Consider the following 22465-nt stretch of genomic DNA (forward strand, 5'->3'; position numbering starts at 1 on the left):
TTGTCTTCTGGGTGAGTCAAGACCCTTGGTGAGGGTAGACCAATTTCGACCGGGACCATGGCTTCAGTGCCATAAGTAAGGCTGAACGGGGTTTCTCCCGTATTTGCCTTTTTCAGTGTTCTGTTTGCCCAAAGAATGTGTGGAACTTCGTCCACCCAGCCAGATCTATGCTCCAAGAGTCTTTTCTTTATGCCGTCGACGATGCACTTATTTGCTCTTTCTACCTCACCATTACCCTGCGGGTGTGCCACTGAGGTAAAGGTGCGGGTGATTTGAAGTTCTTCCAGCCACTTCTATAGCTTCTTGTCAGCAAAGTTGGTGCCGTTATCGCTCACCAAGTTCTGTGGAAGTCCAAAACGACAAATAATAAATTCCCAAATAAATTTTTTGATATGTTTTGCGGTTGTTTGGGCTAAGGGTTTTGCTTCTATCCACTTGGTGAAGTAGTCGATGGCTACCACTAGAAACTGAACGTTCCCTGCTGCTGTGGGAAATGGGCCTGTCACATCGATGGCCTACTTCTGAAATGGCCATGACGATGTGACTGGAACAAGTTCATTCTTCGGGCGATGCGTGTTGGGTGCGTAGAGTTGGCAAGACCTACACTTTCTGATGTATGCCAGCGCATCCGTATGCATCCCCGGCCAAAAGTATCCCGCGTTGTTTAGCTTAGCTACAACAGCGCGTGGACCTGCGTGTACTCCACAGATGCCCTCGTGCACTTCCCTTAGGAGGTAGCCAGCATCTTGGTTGTCCACGCATCTTAGGAGTGGGCCAAGAAAATTACGTCTGTACAGGATGTCATCGATGAGTTGATAGTTCAGTGCTTTACAGCGTAGTTTTATTGCCTGTGTTTTTTACTCTGGTAGTATACCCGCCGCAAGGTAATTTATTATTGGTGTCATCCACGTTTCTGTGCCGGTTTGGATGACACAGATTTTCTTGTGCGGGACTGATGGTGCTCCAAGGAGTTCAATGCGGATGTCATTTCCCAAGTGGGTGAAGGCTAATGATGTGAGCTTGCTTAACGCATCCGCAGATTTGTTTTCGCTACGCTTGACGTGTATGACTTTACAATCGTTAAAATCACGCATAAGGGTTTTTGCTTGTGCGAGGTACAGGGCCATTGTGTCGTTCACGGCCGTGTACGTCCCATTTATTTGGTTGGCTACTAACATGGAATCCACGTGGGCTTCCAAGTTCTTCACTCCCATCTTCTGCGCAATTCTCAACCCGGCCAAGAATGCTTCATACTCAGCTTCGTTATTCGTACTTGGAAAATCCAGTCGAATAGCGTAAGTGTATTCTTGGCCTGCTGGGTTGGTTAGTTTTAACCCTGCGCCTGATCCCTCGTTGCTGGCTGCTCCATCAGTGTAGAGTCGCCAGACATCATCGATGTCCTGTGCTGGAGAGGGTTAAGCCTCCTCCTGGCACTCTTTCTCCCGCGAAGCGGGGACTTCTGCAATAAAGTCGGCCAAGACCTGGCCTTTTATGGCTGGTCTTGGCTTGTACTTTATCGCGTATTCTCCCAATTCTATTGCCCATTTGGCTAGGCGTCCTGACAATTCGGGCTTGCCTGGAACGTTTGCAAGTTTGAAGTTGGTGAGAATGGTGATTGGGTGACCTTGGAAATATCGTCTTAGCCTGCGTGAAGCCTGTACAAGTGCTAAGACTAATTTTTCCAAGGTAGAGTACCGGGTTTCTACGTCTGTTAGGACACGGCTAACATAGTAGATTGGCATCTGGATGCCTTTTCGCTCTACTAGCAGGACTGCCCCGGTTGCTCTATCTGTGGCGGAAAGGTATAGGATTAATTCCTCCCCCGCTTCTGGTGCTGTGAGCGTTGGGAGTTCGATCAAGCGTGACCGAATTTCCTGAAAAGCTGCTTCCGCTTCTGGTGTCCAGCGGAAGTGCTTTTTCTTTAAACAGTTTCTCAATGTTGACACGAATGGGAACGACCTATCCGCATGGTTTGCCAAAAAGCGGTTAAGTGCGACTAGTCGTCCATTCAGTGTCTGAGCTTGCTTGATGGTAGTAGGTGATTCCATTTTGATAATGGCTTCGACCTTTTCAGGGTTCGCTCTGAAGCCATCTTTAGTAACAATGACTCCTAAGAACTTCCCTTCTTCCATCCCAAATGAACACTTGCTCGGATTGAGCTTCATGTTTATCTTTCTGAGCGTGTTGAAAGTTTCTTCGATGTCTTTCAACATCGCTTCTGGCTCAGGGCTTTTGATGAACAAGTCATCCATATAGACTTCCAAGTTCCTCCCAATTTGGGCATGAAACTCTTTGTCCATCAGGCGTTGGTATGTGGACCCGGCATTCTTAAGTCCGAATGGCATCATTTGATAACAAAATGTGCCATCGGGCGTCCGAAATGCGGTTTTGTCCTGATCGTCAACGGCCATGTGGATTTGATGGTACCCCTTATACGCATCAAGGAAGCATTTAAGGCGAAACGGTGCTAACGAATCTACCTTAAGGTCAATTTCGGGTAACGGGTAACAATCTTTGGGGTATGCTTTGTTTAAGTCTTTGAAATCTATGCACATGCGCCATTGTTTGTTAGATTTCAGTACCATGACGGGATTTGCAACCCATGTTTGATATCTGCTAACGCGTACGATGCCTGCGTCAAGGAGTTCCTTGACTTGGGTTCTACACGCGTTAGCTTGTTCCGCCCCCATTACTCTGCGCTTTTGTATGACTGGCGTAAAAGCCGGGTCACACTTGAGCTTATGCTCTGCCTTACTTCGAGGTACACCAGTCATGTCAGCTGGTGTCCATGCGAAGATGTCAGCGTTTTTCTGTAGTAAGCGTTTGAGTAAGGTGCGTGTAGGATCGGTGATTGTTGGACCAATGGTAACAGCCTGGTCAGGGTATTTGCCATTGAAGGCCCATTCTTCTGGTTCAGTGATGGTTGGTTTGGCCATCTTTGGTTTGGGTTTAGATGAGACAGATGCGATGCATACCTGGGGAATACCGGTGATCATCGCTACACCCTCAGCTGTTGGCCACCCCATCATGCCGTGGACTGAAGACACCACGGCGTTGAATCTTGCCATCCCGTCTCTTCCGAAGAGAATGTCGTATGTGTGGTGTGGCTTCCTCATTACGACGAAGTCCACGTCTTCTGTGCGGGAATGTTTCCCGTCCGTGAGAGTGACGGGGAAAGATAGGATACCCAGGGGGTGTTTGTGCTGCCATCGAACCCTTCCATCGAGGCGTAGACCGTTTCCAGGCGTTCTTTGTCTTCGTCGTCTAGCTTGTCGAAGAACTGCCTGTACATGACCGTTGACGAGGCGCCGTTATCAGCAAGGGTGCGGGAAGTGATGTAGTGCCCCAGCTGGCTTTTGATGACTATAGGGCCTTCTTTGTTGGGCCCTCCTGGCACTCGCGGGAAGCGCACTTCAGCTTCCTTCCACGCACATGGTTCTGTCGTTCGTCGTTTCCTTCTGACGTTACCATGAACCATGTGGATGCTGATGTCAACAGGCTTTCGTCCGTTGCCCTTGTACCGATTATCATTCCTTCCTCCATTCTTGATTGATGCCACGAGGTGCGCAAGTTTTCCATCTTTGACGAATGTTTCGACAACATCCTTCAAAGATGTACACTCCTCGGTGTTGTGGCCCTTTGTCCTGTGGAAGTCACAGGATTTGCTCTGATCAGCATTGTGGCGCTGCCGGATCATTGGAGCTTTTGGCCATGGGAGTTTCTCGGTGGCAAATATCTCCGTGACGCTTTTGGTGAGTGGCGTCCATCGGGGGTTTCGGTTTGATGGGTGCGTGTTATCCCTTCCGCCTAATAGAGGGCGAGAGCTGGATGAGGTGTCAAAGTTTACCCATGACTGCCAAATGCCTAGCTTCCTCTTTTTGTTTTGCCGGGCGGTCCGGACGTTGTTTTCTCTAGTCCTCTGCGTGTAGAGGTTTGTACTCTGGGGAAGATTCCTACCCAGTTGCTTCTCCGTTTCGGCAAAGCGCTTGGCCGCCGTCATGATGGCATCCCATGTGGATGGCATGCCGTCTTTACCCGTCAACGTGCGGATAAGCTCTGGGTATTCGGCGCCCTGGATGAAAGCGGCGCGAACAAGATCTTCGCTTATGGTGCCCAGACTCAGCTTCTTCGAGTTGAAGCGAGTGATGAAGTCTAGTAAAGATTCATCCTCCTCTCTAACGCAGTTGAGGATCGTCCACTGCTCTTCAGTATATTTCCTCTGTTGACTGAAGTGCTGGCTGAACTTGTGTTGGAAGTCCGCCCAATCATAGATGTGGTGGACCGGTAAACGATCAAACCACGCCTTGGCCGCTCCAACCAGCGTCATCTGGAACATATAACACCACGTGGGTTCCGTCCAGTTGCTGACAGTTGCCCCCGCTATGAATCTGTTCAAGTGATCGTCTGGGTCGGATATACCATCATAAGTGCCGATGTTGGACATCTGTTTGGCACTCTTCGGGGCGATTGCTTCCGCAATGTCCCTTGCAAACTTGGACGTTCCCGCATTTGCAACAGTTGGTCTAAAGGTTTTGGAGAAGTCACGTGGGTTTCCCCCCGCGTTCCTTGGTTTGAAGGTTTCTCCAAAATTCCTTCTCGGTTGGAAGTCTGTTTCCTTGCACTTCCCTTTCGCCCTATGACGAGGGTTTGCGTCACTATCGGACTCCTCCCAATCATCGTCCAAGTACTCGCACTCATTGCTCATGTTGAGCTGTTGTCGAGTGCTTCCGAATTCGTCAGCCTGTTGGAGTGAACGTAAGCGTTCATCCAACTCAGCTTGGAATTCCTTCTGACGTGCTTCCGCCCACGCTTTAACTTGATCAAGTGTTTGGCGGGGGAGCCTCATCTGTTGTCTCTCCAACTGGGTATCGGTGAATCCCAGTGAAGGATTGTTTACTGCACTTGCCCCGGCTTGGGTAACCGGGGTAGTGTTCGTAAAAATTGTGTACTCGCCGGTGTTCCCCCCAGTAGCTGGGGTTGTGGTTACCGGAGTTTCTTGGTCACTCGCAGATTAAGGATAATCTTAAGGTTAAGTAGATGTTTCCCACGAGGTTTAGGTCCGGCAAAGATGGTTATTCTTCTCAACCTGCAAAACAGACACCGTGAGCTCGTCACTGAGAAGGGGGGGGTTCCTCCTTGTGACCACCCTCCGGCGTGAGAATCAGACTAGATTACTCTGAATATCAGTGTATATTAAGAGAAATAGCTAGAGACGATAAGATAATATCAGATGATCTGTCCTGATACCGTTCCAAGGTGTTGGAGTATTTATAGCCGAAGGTAGGTTTCCAAGCAGGTACAGCCAGCTGTATAATATTCCTTTTCCACCAACTGTGGGCTACGTACGTGCCATGCTGGTGGTTGGTGGGTAGGCAGCGGCTGATAGTGACATGGCCGGCTGTGTACTATTCCTTTTCCACCAACTACAGGCTATGTACGTGCCACGATGAGGGTTGGTGGGTAGGCAGCGGCTGATAGTGACATTTTGTACTGGAGCATGCTCCTCCTCGTACTATTGTCGGTGAGCTGTCACCCTGTGATTGGTTCATGGGCTGCTTTGGTCAGATCTTGTCTATTTTGTCCATACATTGGCAGGTATAGTACAAAAGATCTTCCAGAAGCATACGGACTGGCTCTTTTGGGCGGGAATATTCCCGCCTTGCTCATTCCTTCTTCAGGTGACATTGCTGAAGTATTAAGAGTTAGTGCCTTATGCGTGTAGCTTTACTGTTAGTGTGGGTAGCCTTCCTTCTCAGCTTGTACCAATAGCTGCGGGAACAGGCAGGGTATTGTACCAAGGGAGGCTTTCCTGCGGGAACAGCTGGCTTACTGCGTGTAAGGTCTTCATCTCTCTGAGCATGGTGGGTCTTGCGGAACCAGTTGGTCTTTGCGCAGACGTACCCCATCAAGGTGTGTCTTGCGGGTCCAACTGGGCTTTGTGGGGACCACTCGGTCCGTACCTAACTTCCGATCCGTGGATGTTTCGAGCCGAAGAAGAAGCAGCGGTTTTGCGTGTCAGTCGTTGTATCGGAAATGTGCGCCGGTAATGGCGGTGAAGACGGATGAGCGTGTGGCTGTGGATGGAAGCCTAGCTGATCGGTTACGGATGGGGAGTTTGACGGAGGATGGATTGAGTTATAAGGAGAGGTTTATTATTAGGTGTTATGAGGTTGGGATTAATAAGACTGCTACCGTTGAGACCATTGCTAATTTGTTGCAGGTTAGGTTTTTTAACTAATAAGTAATAGTTAGGTTTAATTGGTGAATTTGAAAATGTGTGTTTTCTGTTAAGGTAATTATGAAGATGTGTATACTTAGATGATGTGTTTATGCTTATATAGGTTTAATTGGTGAATTAGAAAATGTATATTGAACTAATAAGTAATAATTAGTGATTGAGGTGGTGTTGGTTAGGTTTAATTGGTGAATTTGAAAATGTGTGGTTTCTGTTAAGGAAATTATGAAGATGCATATATTTAGATGATAATTTTTTTTATTTTATCATTATTATTATTATTATTATTATTATTATTATTATTGTTATTTTGCATATTTAGGTTTAATTGGTGAATTAGAGAATGTATATTTTGTGTTAAGAAATTTTAGATGAATTTATGCATATTAAAGGTTTAATTGGTGAATTAGGAAATGTGTGTTTTGTGTTAATTTGTTGCGGGTTAGGTTTTTGGTGTTTTCTTATAGTTTTTAGTGATTGAGGTGGTGTAATTTAGGTTTAGTTGGTGAATTTGAAAATGTATGTTTTCTGTTAAGGAAATTATTAAGATGTATATATTTAGATGATAATTTTTTATTTTATTTTTTTGCATATTTAGATTTATTTGGTGAATTAGAGACTGTATATTTTGTGTTAAGAAATTTTAGATGAATTTCTGCATATATAAGGTTTAATTGGTGAATTAGGAAATGTATGTTTCCTGTTAAGGAAATTATAGAGACGTGTATATATATATATATATTTGCATATGTAGGTCTAATTGATGAATTAGAAAATGTATATTTTGTGTTAAGAAATTAGATGAATTTCTGCATATTTTAGGTTTAATTGGTGAATTAGGAAATGTATGTTTCCTGTTAAGGAAATTATAGAAATGTATAATTTTAGATGATGAATTTTTGTATATTTTTGGTGTAATTGGTGAATTAGAAAATGCATATTTCTTGTTTAGAAAATTAATAAGATTTATACATTTAGATGATGAATTTCTGCATATTTTAGGTTTAATTTGTGAATTCGAAAATGCAATTTTTTGGTTAAGAAACTTATTAAGATCTATACATTTAGATGATGGATTTCTGCATATTTAGGTTTTTTTGTGAATTAGAAAATGCAACATATATCTTGTTAAAAAATTTATTAAGATTTACAGGTTTAGATGATGAATTCCTGCATATATTAGGCGTTGTTCGTGAACTAGAAAATGCCTGTTTCCTGTAAAGAAATTTATTAAGATTTATACGTTTAGAATTTTAGATGATGTATTTCTGCATATTTTTGGTTTCATTGGTGAATTAGAAAATGCATATTTCTTGTTAAGAAAGTTATTAAGATTTATGTATATTTGGATGATGAATTTCTGCATGTTTTAGGTGTAATTCGTGAATTAGAAAACGCAAATTTCCTGTTAATACATGAATTTCTGCATATTGTAGGAAGTTGGAGGAAATCATGCTCAGAGTGTGGGATTTTCAACCGATGGATTTGCAACCACAACGACTATGAGGAAATTGCATCTCATATGGGTCACTTCACGAATGCATATTGAAATTTATAGATATCCTGCTTGGTAACACTGTGGAGTAATTCAACCTAAACTTATATTCTAACTTATTGTTTTTGAAATATTATTTTATATTGATTTGACAGGAGTGATGTGGTTGAAATTGAGACTTGGTGTCAAGGTGAAGGAAGAATTGGAACCAGACGTGATTGGATTATCAAAGATCACTCCAATGGTGAAGTCATTGGAAGGGCTACAAGGTGTGTTTTATGATGAAATGCAAGATGATTAGTATAGAATTATAATTGTAAGCTGACTATTTCAAATTAACATGCAGCAAGTGGGTGATGATGAATTCAGATACTAGAAGACTGCAGAAAGTCAATGATGATATAAGAGATGAATATTTAATATATTGTCCCAAGACACTGAGGTTAATTCTTCAATTATAATTACAAAATATGTCTCTGAATAACAAGGTTTTTGTTTTACTGAACTGATGGATTATATTTGGGTTTCTAGATTAGCATTTCCTGAAGAGAATAACAACAGCCTGAAGAAAATTGCAAAACTGGAAGATCCTGCTGAATATTCAACACTAGGACTTGTGGTAAACTGAAATGTGTTCTAGATATAAGCTCAATTTTTCTGTTATGAATGTTAAGAAGTTAACACACTTTGGATTATGCAGCCAAGAAGAGCCGATCTGGATATGAACAGGCATGTTAACAATGTTACCTACATTGGATGGGTTCTCGAGGTTGGTAAAAGATTTTAATGTTTCATATCTTGTTCATACTATTGTATTTTACGTTACTTTTACATTACTGCATATGGTGCATTTGGTCCTGAGTATATACTGGTTGGTTTTGTCACATAAGAAGTTATATACATGCGTAGAAAGTTATACTAAAGGCCATTGGATTGACAATTGTCATCTCCCAATGTGTTGGTCTTCCTTGATGGTTTTTGTACAACCCGAACACGACCCGTTTAATAAACGGGATTGTGTTCTGAATGACCTGGTTAATCTGTGTATTTAAACATGTCGATCCGCCAACCTGTTTGGTTAAACAGGTCAACCCATTTGTTTACAACTACCAACCCGATTAGCATGTAACATCTTGCTCACTAACTGCCATTCCGTTTGACACATTCAGATATATGAATGGATCGTGTCTGGGTTACCCGATTGTAAGCCTGTGTGGGTTACGATATATGTCACGAATATATATATTCTTCATGTTCGGGTTGAACAGTTTTAACCCGTCAAACTGGATTGTTTGAAATGGGTCAGTTCTGTACGGGTTGAAATAGATTGGAACAATCCAAAAACACTTTTACATCCATTTCTACATCTTTTAATAAATACTTAACACCTAACTTATGTTTTTACAAAATAATATTATTTCAATAAATATAGACTTTGGTCGAATGTAAACCCGTTAAGACTCATTTGAGGTACCCATTTCAGGCAACATTTTTTATTTTACCCGTTTGATTAGGTAGAGATGAAACATCAAACGGGTTGACCCATGATAAGTAAGCGGGTTGAAATTATAACCTCTAGCTAAAAATATTAATAAGTTTGATTCTTTTACAGAGCATCCCACAAGAAGTGATTGACACACATGAACTACAAACCATCACCTTAGATTACAGGCGTGAATGCCAACATGATGATGTGGTCGATTCCCTCACGAGTTCTGAATCATCACTTTTGGAAGGAACCAACGGTAGTGCTAATTCGAAGCCTGACGGTGAAAATTTAAGCCAGTTTTTGCATCTGCTAAGGTCATCTGGTGAACTAAACAGGGGTCGCACTGAATGGAGGAAAAAACCAGCAAAAGAATAATAAGTAAATTAATGTTTGTCTTGCTGTTTTGTTGCATTTTCTTTCTTTCTTCTTTTAATCTGTTTCATATAGTTTCCTGGTTCTTAAAATCAGAAGAGTGGTTTTTGTATCGTGTTTTAATCTTTCTGTGTTGTGTTTGTAGAACCATATGAATGTTATCTATAAAATGTTTGAAAAAACAGTTGAAAAAAATAAAATTTCAGACTAAACAGTTGTCGGTATAGGCTTGATCTCTAGCTCGGCAGGGCTTTCTGCTTCAGCGGGTTCTCGGCAACACTGCCACTGATCCTTTAGTTTGGCAAATTGGTTTCCGAAATCAGTTTGTTCTATCAAGGATTGGTTTGGGGGTATTTCAACTGTTTTGAAAGTGAAGATGGATCATGGATGGTTTGGTGGCACGCGTTTGATACTTCTTGTCTTTGTGAGTTGGATGAACATTTGATTAGAGCTCAGTATCAATTATGCAACAATGAATTATGAAGACAGGACGTTTCGTTCTAATAGCCAATGACGATTCGTTCTAAATGGATGGTGATTGCACCAGCCCGAAAAATTGAACACAAAGAAGTATTATCACATTTCGCCATTATTACAAGTTTGACTATTAACACAGCTGTAGCTATGCAAAATTAAAACTTTGACCATATGTGACATGGTAATTGCTTATACATATTGAGAGTTTGAATCTCTGTGTGTGGTCCAAATCTATTCAAATGATTTTGATTGTGAGAAGTCGAAAAACAAACTCGAGTTTGAACTTATGATTATTAAAACCATCATTGGCTTACTGGTTGCAACCCTTAAATGAAGTTTGTGAGTTCAGCTTTACACAATCTGAGTGATAACTTTTTGAACGATTATTATATTCATTTCATCAGCAAAGAACTACTTAACAGTTGTTAATAACTTTCAAAATTTTGACACGTTTAACCTATTTTTTTAACCTACCTTATATTGAATACGTTTGAGATAGTCAGATAGAACACAACATGTAAATGAGATAAAATCATCAAGTATTCAAGTTAAATCACAATCACTTATTAAATAATGATCATATAATTCATAAATATAGAAAAAATTCAAAGAACAAGAATAATCTTAACGCCAAAACTTTGGGTACATTATTAGAAGCATAATTTATTATAAATGTAATTATTAATATCAATAAACAATAAGCAACCCGATTAGGAGCAGGAACATAAACATAGATACATGAATCTTTTTAACTTGTAAGAGGTAACATTATTTCATATAAGCTTCATAACTTCCATACACAATCATGGTGATAGATTTCTTCCATACTTCTCTTTATTATTCACCCCAGCTTCACCTACATTACCTTGCGCAACGCCCGGGAACCCACCACGGCCCCCACGACCGCCACGACCCCCTGTAAAGCCACCACGACCCCACGGAAAACCGCCACGACCACCCCATGGCCAGCCACCAAAACCCCCGGGCCAGCCACGGCCCCATCCACCAAGACCCCATGGAAAGCCACCCCATCCAGGCCCGCCAAATGGGAACCCTGAGAATGGGAACCTCAGAACACCGGGTAAATGGAGAATCAAATGAGCGATTTTCTCATCATCCACCGACTCGATTCATCGAGCTTAATGAACTTTGTTGATCGGGCCGTGATCACGCTTGTAACACTCGAAAGAGCAATAAGAAAGGTGACAAACAGGAGCAATGGTTTATGAACTCTCCCCATTGATACAATTGTTATTCTTAACTTTAAATAATATGGTTTTGTGACTTCATATTTATAGTGCCAGTCTGAAACTTAAGTGGTTGAATTCATTTCTTTTCACCTATTATCATACTAGTTAAAGAAGCATTTCTGCATCAAAATTTTACTTCGATTAGAACTCATTAATGATAACTAGATTAAGCCTGAAACTCTAAACACAAATAACTACTACTAATCGCTTTTTTAGGAAAACCTAATGATCCGACACAACAAAATATACTATTTTTGTATCGTGTATGAGCTGTACATTTCATCGTTCATTTGATGGACAACGCGTCTTGTCTGGAGTAAAAGCATTACCATATGGTATACTTATCAACTATTCGTATAATTATGAACTTATTTATTTATTTATGATTTTAAGATACATTTTTAATCGGTATTTAGTAGTAAAAAAAGTTACCAGTTGTTTTAAGAAAATTGCACCAGATCATGTTGATCACACATACTTTCAGAAATTTTGTTTTTTTAGCTGTGTAATGCACTAATGGTTATTCCCAGATTATTCAAGTATTTATGAAATATGATAGCTAATAAATTTCGTTTAGGAGACATTATTTAAATTAACTTTAATTTCTAACTGAAGAAAGATAACGCCAAACTCATTCGGGTCGAAAAGGTGTAATTTAAAAGTAGCGTTAGAGGGTGTGTGAGTTATCGTTATATGAAAAGGTTGAATGTGACACATGCTACGCCTATCACCAATGAGAATCAAGACGTCAACATCAATATGGTTATAACTGCGATAGTGGTATCTAATAATACCCCCTTGTATATATTCAAATTAACGTGTATTCGAGTATAAACTAAATACATGAAATGTATGTTGTTTATTACTAAGTGTTGCAAACAGGGTGGTGTAGGTGCCCTTATAGCAACGACGATAGTGGCGACGTTGGTGGCAGCCGTGGAGTATGTAACACCGGTGATAGTGGCAGATTTTTCGTCAACGATCGATGTAGTGCCAGCGATGGTAACTCTGTGTCGGCATTGACATGTACGTGGTGACGACAGACACATTTGGACCCGTTCTAAGTTAAAAAAAAACACTTTGACCCATTAAAAAAATTCTTATGACCAATAACCATACACAATGCTAATGCACCCTAAATATGCATTTTGTATTTTGTAATAGAGAAGTAACAAGTCCTACTAGGTGTACAAGGGTCGTAAGTAAGTATTATTGATAATGACTAATTAAATCGCTTAATCGCCAAGGTCAATACGCTGACCTAGGAACATTGTTCAGAGGAATGTCACACGATCTTGTGTTCCTTTACAAGTCGTTTACATAGCTACGAGTATCGGGACAAGACAGGCTAAAGACTACCACCATTCTAATTCAAGCAAATCAATTTCAATAAAGTTGTCTTGACATTCTTTATAAACAATATATGAAGGTGAACAATAACTTTCCTTTTTTATATTTTCTCATACACGAATTACCAAAGGCACAAACATACTGAATGTAGGTTAATCTAAAAAATTAACATTATATCATAGAGCACACCAGATACATTGTCATTGCACGGTTCTAATCCTACTAATGTGACTTCATAAATACGCCTAAGAACCTAACCCACGAAAGAGACCCATACCAGTTCAGTAGAAAACATGAGCTCATGCTTTAGATTCCATTGCCAACAGGATCTTCTTTCTCGGTCCCTACACAAATAAGATCATCAACGAGTAAGAAAAGGAGGAAACTCAATAGCATCATATGCATTCGGTTTGATTAAATAATAACTTGTTTGACATCACAATGTTGAATAATTAGCACCTTCTAAATGACATAATTCATATTACACACTACATACTGTACACATAATGAGTGGATAATGGTCGAACTGTAACGGGTCACTTTTGAGTTGAAATGGGTATCTTTTTATCACGGGTCAAAATAGGTCGGGTTGGATCAATCAAAGGAAAGACATATGGCCCATCTTGTAAAAAAAATGAAATAAATAACTTATATATACAAAATAGACTTTATAAGACTTTCCTTTTTCGCTATTATCTTTTATTTAAGCAAAAGTCGGTTTAGAGTTTAGGCTACTCTCTAAAGATGAAACCGAAAATAAAAATCAGTTATAATGATATTAAGTAGAATAGTTCAAAAGTTGCTCAAAGTGTTTCAAAATGCATTAAACATCCTTAAAACGTTTTTTTGAAAAATAAAGTGTTTTGCTTTTTGTCTAATCGAGTATAACACTTAATTACATGTAAAATTCAAAAAATGAAAATTCGTGTACAAATCATCCAACCAGAAATGATACCCCCTTAGGTATCTTAGATTATCCCATAATAACTAATTATTATGCAAGTAAACACCAACGATGTTTAATTGTTAATTAAAAGTCTAATAAAAAAACAAACTTACCATCGGGATTCCTATAGCTTTTAGGTCTTCATCAGTCATGTGTAGAAGTGCAGTCATATCAACCTAAAAAAATGTATTAAACCTCATTACATGTTCTAGAAGTCAAGGGATGGAATGAGAATGAAGGAGTGTTCTAGAATCATACCTCCTCTGCTTGAAATGTAATTGAATACTTTTCAAGACCGAGTGACTGCAAGAAGGTGTCCACTGTTTCAACCTGCACGAGAGATATATTGCTAAGGAAAATAACATCATTATAGTAAAAACTGGAAAGAATAAGTAATCATTTTAAGAAGAAAAAGCAAGATTAAGGCTAAAAGTAGAGATGGCCAGTAAAATGAAAAAAAAAATAAGTTAAAAGGAATAGGGGTAAAATCGGGAGTTCAGTTCTGTTTTTATGTTTATGTTGCAACTTAATTAAAGCCATGAGGTCATACCATTGTTATTCTGCTAGGTTGACACTCAGATGTCAAAACCTGCAATTGTGTGCTAAAATCTTCTAGCTAGAGGTGACAAATTGGACAGGCTGAGCACATGTCAAAACCGGTAATTTTTTTGAAGGTTTGATTATATTAACTTTTGAAAAGAGTCTGTGTGTTTAATATGATTAAAAACAAGTTCCTTATTTTTAATTTCTAATTTCAGATTTTACTATAATTATGGTTTTTATTCTTAGAAATATCTCTCTCATGCAGGCTGAAACAGCGGGCAGCTTCTTACAGAGTTATTGTCACTGGGTCCAATAACTAGGTGTTAAAACAGTGACCGTAAGAAGGTGAGATATATTGCTAATAAAAAAAGCCATCGTTAGTAAACACTGAAAATAAAAATTGAAAACTAGATTAAAAAAAAAAGAATGATCGACCAGAATCGGACTTAGGGGTTGTTTGGCTACCACTTAATGAGAGCATTCAGACCTATATGTCTGTCTCGCCAGATGCAAAGAACATTCAGAGTGTTTGGCTCCTTTTAGAAAAACATCTGAATGATTTTTGAAACCTCTAATTCGTTAAGCGATAGAATTGAATCTGAATGACATTCAGACCTAACTACCCTTCCTCTTCCTCATCTTCAGATACCAACGCTTCATCCTCCCACCCACCACCGACCACATATGCTCACCAAGACTTCCTCGTTCGTCAATTGAAGACCCATCGATTAAGATGATTTAATTGTAATTTTGCTTATGTGGTTCAATTTCTATGTCTTTCAGTTTTGATTTATGATTCAGAATCTATTATTTTATACGTTTAGTATTTTTCCATTTTGGGGTTTAGGGTTCATACATTGGTTTTAATTGGATTGTCAATTTCATTTTCGTTTTCTACAGTAACACGGAAAAGGTCTAGTCAAATTTGCTTTGTTCTTCCATCTGCTCCTTATGTATACTGTTAACTGTTTGTGAGTTTATATTTTGTAACATGGATTAATCAGATTGATATCATTCCTAATTGTAAGAGAATAGGGCTTCAATTATGTTTTTCTTCAAAAGGGTTGAAAAAAGTGGGTTGGTCATGTATATTGTGTTCGTGTTTATATTATGGGGTAGGTTTGGTTTTGCGATCGGTTTCTATAGAAGTATTCCGTCGATCGGTTTCAAAGTTTTCAAACCGTGACGGACGGTTTGGTTTACGGTTTATACTAAAAGTTTACCATTTTACTTTACTTAACTCCTTGTTTCATTTTTTTTCACACAACCTCCTATTTTCGGGTATAAACACGTTTTTTGCTACTGTTTTTAAACGGGCCTGCTGCAACTTTTTTTTATCAAACTCTATTTTTTGTATAAAACTTCAATATATAAGGGTTATAAATATTACAAAGATAAAGTGCTAACATGCTGATTTTTTAAAGGCATGCTGCTGCAATTGTTTTGCGCAGAGTCGTCGCACAACGGCAGGTCCCGGTCCTCATTATGGTCATGTTATGGACTTGGTTTAACCCAACTATACCTTGTTACTTTTTGCGGCTATGATGGTTAGTGCAATTCACATATTAGAAAGTGTTACCTTTATTAGTGTTCACAAGTAAATGAATACTATATTCTACATGTTATTGCAAATTATAATCATAGCATCTGTTCTTTTATTTGTAGGATTCTTAAACATGGAGGGGTGTATATATGTTGAACGAACTCAAGACTCGTGCTTCATATATCGAGCTTCATCAGGTTTGTCAATTTAGACAAGTCTAAACGAGCTTATTGGTAAATATTTACACTTTAAAGTATTATATTGCTTTTAAAAACAAATGTGGTCTGTTATTAGTTACAATAACATTGCAAATGATACTGATTTGTGCAAAGGGTGAGTTGGAAGTTGTCAGTATCAATGCTTATTTCAAGTATTTATTTAGAAATATTGATGAGGTTTTATATTATATTTGAAAGGTGGGGATGGAATTTAACAATATGCGTATGTTGCAAACACAAACAAAATATTAATATGAATATTTGGATTAGATATGTGAAGAATTTGTGGCAGGGATGTGCTATATTGGTGCACACAATTGAAGACCTTGAAGATCCGCTATTTGTTTGTTCATCCTTTAGATTTTGTTAGGATGAGATGTTTAGTTTTGGTTGTACTTGTGTGGATTGAGCTTGTTGCTAAAAGTTATGGGTGGTTAGGTTTATAGGTTGTAAGTTTGTTTTTTGTTTGGTTTTTGTGTAATTTGGATTTGGTTGGTTATAATAAAAACTTGTTTAAGATGTATTTTGGTTGGTTATAATAAAAGTTTGGTCATTTGGTACAGTTATTAGTAGCTCTGACTATACATATACATTTCATTCGGCACAAAATAGTTCAGAGAGGTAAAATAGTCATTCTGTGTAGTTATTCAGATGTCCAACCAAACAACACTTTATAGGTTCAGCACTTAATGATTCAGAGTCTCTTAACATTCAGACCTCTTAATGGTTCAGCACTTAATGATTCAGCATTTGCCAAACAGCCCCTTAATCCGCTTGCAAGAAGCCAAAACCCTTAAAGAGATCAAGATTTAGGCTAAATGTAGAAGGAGCAATTTACACATTTACTTACGAATGGGTTGAATTCATGTGATGTAAATATATCTAGGAGGTCAAGCCGGTAAAATGAAAAAATAGCTAAAAAGAAAAGCGGTAAAATCGGACAGATTTAACACAAAAATTATTTACATAGTGAATATCTTAACCCACCCGAGCTATTCAAGTACCCATTTTGACATGTTCCCTACCCACCCAATTTGCCACCTCTAGCTAAAATAATGGATATCTTAACCCAACTGAAGGCTTTAACTTCTGAGTATCAACCTTTCAGTACAGCACTGAATATTACCCTCATGGCTTTAATTAAGTTGCAGTGTTACTACTTACCATATAAAAACAATCCAACCATGGCTTATGTGCATATAAAGGTTAGTGCAAAAGAATTAGTGACAGTAACAGTATAAGGAAAAACACCATTCTGCTTATCAATTACCAGAAAGAGAAAACCTTAAAAATATTATTGAGATAATATAACTTGTCGGATCAAGTGAATCAAAAGTCACAAAGTGTATTAATAAAACCTTCTAAATCTTTTTATTAACGCACTACAATACTATTGAGATTAAATAACTTGTATAATCATATCCCGTTTTTGTAAAGAATGAAAAATAGCCAGTAACATACCTTTTTTTTCTTGGAAACAGTACTAGCAACTTTTTTAGTCTCTGGACGGGTTTCAGCTATAACACTTCTAATAACAGGTTTCCTGCTCTCAGGGGCTGCTTTCACCTTTGCTGGAGCAGCTACTGTTGACTGTGAATAAGTTATACCTGAAAGCTTTTCACGAAGATCTCTTACACCGACAGGTACCCGTTGATTGCTCTTTTTTTGAAGCTTTAAACGAAGGTCACGGTCACCAACTCTGCGATCTAAAAAAACTAATAATAACAATAACAGTAACAATAATAACAAAGTAAGACGTGAGATAATCAAATTCATAGTTTCTACTTGATACTTGTGAATCAGCTCGTTCATAAAGATCATGCTCCCATTTGTCGTCATCCTGCCTCTGCCTGAAGCAAAAAAATAACTCGTTCAAGTAAAGTAAGGTTTTTTTTTCTAAATTGTTATTTTCAAGGTTTTATTGATACAATTAGTTAAGAAAGACACGAAAACGTCCCTACAAGATGCTTGGTAATAAAAAAAGAGAAGCACGCAAAAGCAACAGGTCTAAAAACGAGCACTTATTTCCGTACGCGAGGCGCAAGGTTTTTAGATATCTCATAGGATTTTATATAGCATCCCGTACCCAACATACATTTAGCTATTAATAAGCTTTATAAAAGATTTAGTATATAAATTACCTACATGTACAACCTAAAAAGCATGTGGTGCAAGTGCAACATTCTGAAGCATAGAAATGACCCATGTACAAAAAGTGTGCACCTCAGGTGCGCTTTTTGGACGTTGGTCGCCTTGTATCGCTTTGCACTTAAAGCGCACTTTTTAAAAGATGAGAAAAGTGTATTGGCAAACTAATAAACGCAGTCTGTTAATATTACCCTCAATAATCTGAACAAAAATACCTTTCTATCCTAGTAACAAAATTCTAAAAAAATCTCAATAATAAATAAAGCTAGTGTATTTCAAATTATAACAAGAAAAAGTAAATAAATTGTATAGTGTTGATGATAAAAGGCGAATAATAATTTAACAAAAAACCTCTTGCCGGTAAGTAGTTGTTTAGGGCGGGCGGAAGTATCTAGGGTTCCGCCGTTGAGACGGTCTTTGACAGAACTCTTGGGTGCTGAGTCCACACGATCAGCATACATTCTTTCTGAATAATAATAATAAGAAGAAGAAGAAGAATAAGAATAGTACTAATAATACGGATAATAAAACCCTAACCCTAAAGTAAAGCCCCCTTTTATAATTATAGCATGTGTTAGATAACTGTTAATTCGAAAGAGAGAAGAATGATGATGAATGATAACTGATTAATTGATTGATTGAATTCGAGGGGACTAACAGGGACACTGGAGAAGATGGATCCAATAATAATAAATTCATCATCATCGTCGTACTCATTATATCCCACCAATAGCAATGCTATGGTAGGGTCTGAGGAGGGTAAGATGTAGACAGCCTTACCTCTATCCCATAGAGATAGAGCTGGCTGCTTCCAGTGAGACCCCCGGCTCGATAGTAGTTTTGAATCAAGCCTTGGACATAAGACACATAACACTCAATCATCGGGACACCGGCTGATTGGTGCATGTGCCCTTGTCTTTCGGCTATCAACGCCACCACATGATGCCTGATTAACCTTCCGCCACTTTTAACGTTATTTTCACGTGATTAGTAAAATAACATCAAAATTAGTGCAATTTTACTTTTGCCCACCCAAGGGTTCACACATATATACATTATATGTGCGCACCGCAAGCAGGGCGTTCCAATAATAATAAATTAATAATTATTATTATTATTTAAATACATTTGGGCTCCGGTGCGAATCGGGTTGCCCCGTCCATTGTTTGTTTTTTCATTTATAAAATATGTCAATACGTTGGTGGGTGTTGATATTAATTAGGGGTGCCCAAAATACCCGAACCCGATTAACCTGATTCGAACCGAACCCGAATAAGCTAATTAGGGTCGGGTTAATAAGGTGAAAAAGTACTAACCGGGTTAACTCGAATAACCCGAATTGTTAATAGGGTCGGGTTTCGGGTTCATTTTTGGAAAAAAAGTCGGGTTTCGGGTTAACCTGAATAACCTGATTAGTGGTGATACTTACCGTCAAATACGATGATGAAATGGTGAAATAAGCACTAAAAAGTTAGTAATGTAAGTTTTATAGAGGAGTTAATTATTCTGTTTGCTCATGAACCGTTCGGTGTAAAGTTCATTTATGTTGTGTAAACGAACAAACATGAACACATGTTTCACTCGTTCATCTATGTTCGGGAATGCTCGTTTTGGATCGTTCATTTAAGTTTGTTTACGTTCGTTCATGTTCGCTTACATATTAAAAGAAAATTATTAGATATTATTTATAGTAAGAAATTATATCACCCTAAATGTTTTATATTTGTTTGTGTTTATTTAAATGTGTTCATTTATGTCCGTTTATGTATGTTTGTGTTGGTTAATATATGTATATATATGTTCCTTCATGTTCGTTTATCTTTGTTAAATTATTTTCATTTATGTTCGGGAGCTATTCGTTTAGATTTTAAACAAATGACCATAAACATGCTTATTTTTTAACCAATGATCATTAACACACATATTTATTCAATTAAATGTTCGTGTTCGTTTAAAGTTAAATGAACGAACACGAACGTGGCTATATATAAGGCAACTACTTGTAAAAGAAATTGAAAATTGTGTGGAATGAGAAATTTTGCAGCCTACAAGTTACAAACACAAAAATCAATTTAAAATTACAAAGTAGCATGGTCAACCCGATTGACCCGACTAATCTGACCCGATTAACCCGAACCCGACCAACCCGAACCTTAATAGGGTCGGGTTACGGGTTAGATATTTTTAAGGAAAACCCGACTAACCCGACCCGATTAACCCGAAACCCGATCGGGTTGACCCGATTAACACCCCTAATGTTAATGGCATGATCACTATCCTTTTTAAATATTTAATGTCGTGTTTAAGCGTTTAACAATGATGCTACGGATGTATGTTTATAAACATTTGTTACAATGAACATTGACAGGTCTAGTCCGTCTAGATGCATATAAATGTGGAAAAACATCAAGACATTACCAAATGCCCATATATACAAGTTCAAACATTTAAAGGTATGGTTCTATGGATGTGTAAAGGTGCCCAGCACTCCAGCAGCATAAGTAACTTTGAATAAGGGTTTGAGGTCACCCTTCACCTTACAATTTACATAACTACCAAACGTGAGGACCTAACAAAGCCACTGAAACCACCAAGTCGAATGACTAACTAAGCAAGGGTAAAAAAATATCTGATTGTGATGAATCAAAATTTATGGTTCACTTTATACGAGATATGGATATCAAGCAGTTTCATTAGAGGCGGTGACAATAATGGTGATGAGTTGCAGCGGGTCAGCAACAACAATTATGTCGAGATGTGCCAATAGTGGCCGTGGAAGAAGAGGTGGGTGCAATAACGATGATAGTGGTAGTCAAGTCCCAATCGATAAAACAAACACAAGCTAAGTGAATTAGTCTCATTTATATTAATTATAAGATATATAACTCAAAAAACTAATTACTATATCTCAAACTCTAACTCGGTTTGACTTTGGATAAACGTTAACTCGGTTGCACCTCACATGTGCATTCTATAATGTATAACCATTACTTAGTTTATATAGACTAACTTAAATTGTTAGCCAAAACATTACTTATTTTAATTATAATACAATTAGAAACTTAACCATCCATGCTATGTTTGTCCATATTCGTCCCACGAGTTCACCGCCTTGTGAGTTGAAGTTCGAAATTACCAACAAGTAGATGCTATGACATTGGTGATGACAGCGTTTGGGTTGATGATGTTCCTGGTGAGACAGGTTTATAACGTCAAAATCAGTACGAACGGTTGTCATCAAGTACTAACATTAATTACTGCATTCAAGACTTGTACGGTACAAACAACCCCTGCTTCTAACCCCGCCTATATAATAAATAATAACTTGTTTTAAGGACACATCCAGAAGCCCTGAGAATTTGCAAAGCAAAGAACAAGACATGCCTCGAACAGTAAACCTGTTTTGTCCGTCGTCGTCAACGGCGGCTCAGCTGGTGGCACACGACGAACAGAGACTGGACCTCGGGTCTATAGCCCGGACATTCGGGTTGGATCCTAAGACGGTTAAGTTAAACGGACACTTCATTAGCAGAGGAGTTGATCTTATTGCTTCCTCTGTCACATGGAACTCGTTGATATCGTTTTTTACGTCACGTGGACTTTCCACCGGAACTGGTGGGTCCAACGCTCTTGTTGTCGACGGCAAGTTATCCAAACCCGGGTCTAAAAGTAAGCCCGTGTTTCTCTCGAACTCACTAGGCTCGAGCGCTTGTTTTGAGCTTATTGTTATTTTATACGTTTTAAACTACTTTTATATATTTTGATATTTTGAGAAAAACCTAAAACGGTCGAACGGTCAAAATAGATAAAATTTATAAATATATGAGTCTAAACGAGCTTTTTTTACAAGGCTCGGGCTCGATAACCAAACCTGGTTCTAAAAATAAGCCCCTACTTCTCTCGTATGAGTTGAGTTGAGTTGAGCTGAGTGAGTTTTCTTTCTCGTTTATTATTTATTAATTAATTTATTTTTGTTTTAAATTATTGTTTTTATATACTTTTGAGTTTTTGAGAACGACCTTAAGCAAGTCTAAGCTCGGCTTGAGCTCGTGTAGTAGCTTAAATGAGCCTAAACAAGCTTCGGCCTGATCGGGCTCAATAACTAAACAAGTTTTATTTGAGAAGCTCGAAAAAGCTGGGATTGTTTCTAGCTTTTTATCGATTTTAGCTCAAGTATCTCCTGAGCGGCTTGGCTCGTTTGCAACCTTACTTGATTCTTGGTTGTGTTTGCTAGGTTATGTCGATTTCTAAGGTTTGAACGGATGTAGAAAGTTGAACAAGAGCTTTTGGGATCAAACTTATAGCGTGTATAGTTTGTAGATGAAGTTATTAGATTTAGTTGAAAGAATAGTAGCCAATTTAAGTAGATGTTTGACTTAGAAAAGTCAAAGTTATATGC

The 22465-nt window shown here is 38.4% G+C and overlaps 2 protein-coding genes across 2 annotated transcripts; one reads left to right on the forward strand and one right to left on the reverse strand.

Annotated features, from left to right (window-relative positions):
* The first annotated feature begins 5950 nt into the window (after positions 1 to 5950).
* On the forward strand, positions 5951 to 9791 carry LOC143535812 (oleoyl-acyl carrier protein thioesterase 1, chloroplastic-like). Its single transcript, XM_077029955.1, has 7 exons — positions 5951 to 6220; positions 7672 to 7805; positions 7886 to 7999; positions 8077 to 8172; positions 8262 to 8349; positions 8431 to 8499; positions 9343 to 9791. The coding sequence occupies exons 1-7, from the start codon at positions 6047 to 6049 to the stop codon at positions 9592 to 9594; spliced, it is 927 nt and encodes a 308-aa protein (XP_076886070.1). The 5' UTR covers positions 5951 to 6046; the 3' UTR covers positions 9595 to 9791.
* A 2774-nt stretch (positions 9792 to 12565) lies between these two features.
* On the reverse strand, positions 12566 to 18528 carry LOC143535813 (uncharacterized). Its single transcript, XM_077029956.1, has 6 exons — positions 18418 to 18528; positions 17704 to 17768; positions 17380 to 17624; positions 13873 to 13944; positions 13728 to 13790; positions 12566 to 13012 (listed from the first exon to the last, which is right to left on the reverse strand). Exons 1-6 carry the CDS (start codon positions 18525 to 18527, stop codon positions 12968 to 12970), a joined length of 600 nt encoding a protein of 199 aa, XP_076886071.1. The 5' UTR covers position 18528; the 3' UTR covers positions 12566 to 12967.
* Positions 18529 to 22465: the final 3937 nt, after the last annotated feature.

Source organism: Bidens hawaiensis, unplaced genomic scaffold, assembly GCF_021521415.1.
Source record: "Bidens hawaiensis isolate Kalapana, Puna unplaced genomic scaffold, B.hawaiensis_p1.1 tig00010636_1, whole genome shotgun sequence".
In the NCBI taxonomy this organism is placed as follows: Eukaryota; Viridiplantae; Streptophyta; class Magnoliopsida; order Asterales; family Asteraceae; genus Bidens; species Bidens hawaiensis.

Coding starts and splice junctions, on each gene's coding strand:
- LOC143535812 (XM_077029955.1), top strand. CDS start 6,047: ATGGCGGTGAAGACGGATGAGCGTGTGGCTGTGGATGGAAGCCTAGCT. Junction 8,173..8,261: donor TATTGTCCCAAGACACTGAG/GTTAATTCTTCA, acceptor TTGGGTTTCTAG/ATTAGCATTTCCTGAAGAGA. Junction 8,350..8,430: donor ATTCAACACTAGGACTTGTG/GTAAACTGAAAT, acceptor TGGATTATGCAG/CCAAGAAGAGCCGATCTGGA.
- LOC143535813 (XM_077029956.1), bottom strand. CDS start 18,527: ATGTATGCTGATCGTGTGGACTCAGCACCCAAGAGTTCTGTCAAAGAC. Junction 17,625..17,703: donor AGCTGATTCACAAGTATCAA/GTAGAAACTATG, acceptor TAGTTTTTTTAG/ATCGCAGAGTTGGTGACCGT. Junction 13,945..17,379: donor CTGTTTCCAAGAAAAAAAAG/GTATGTTACTGG, acceptor TCTCTCGTGCAG/GTTGAAACAGTGGACACCTT.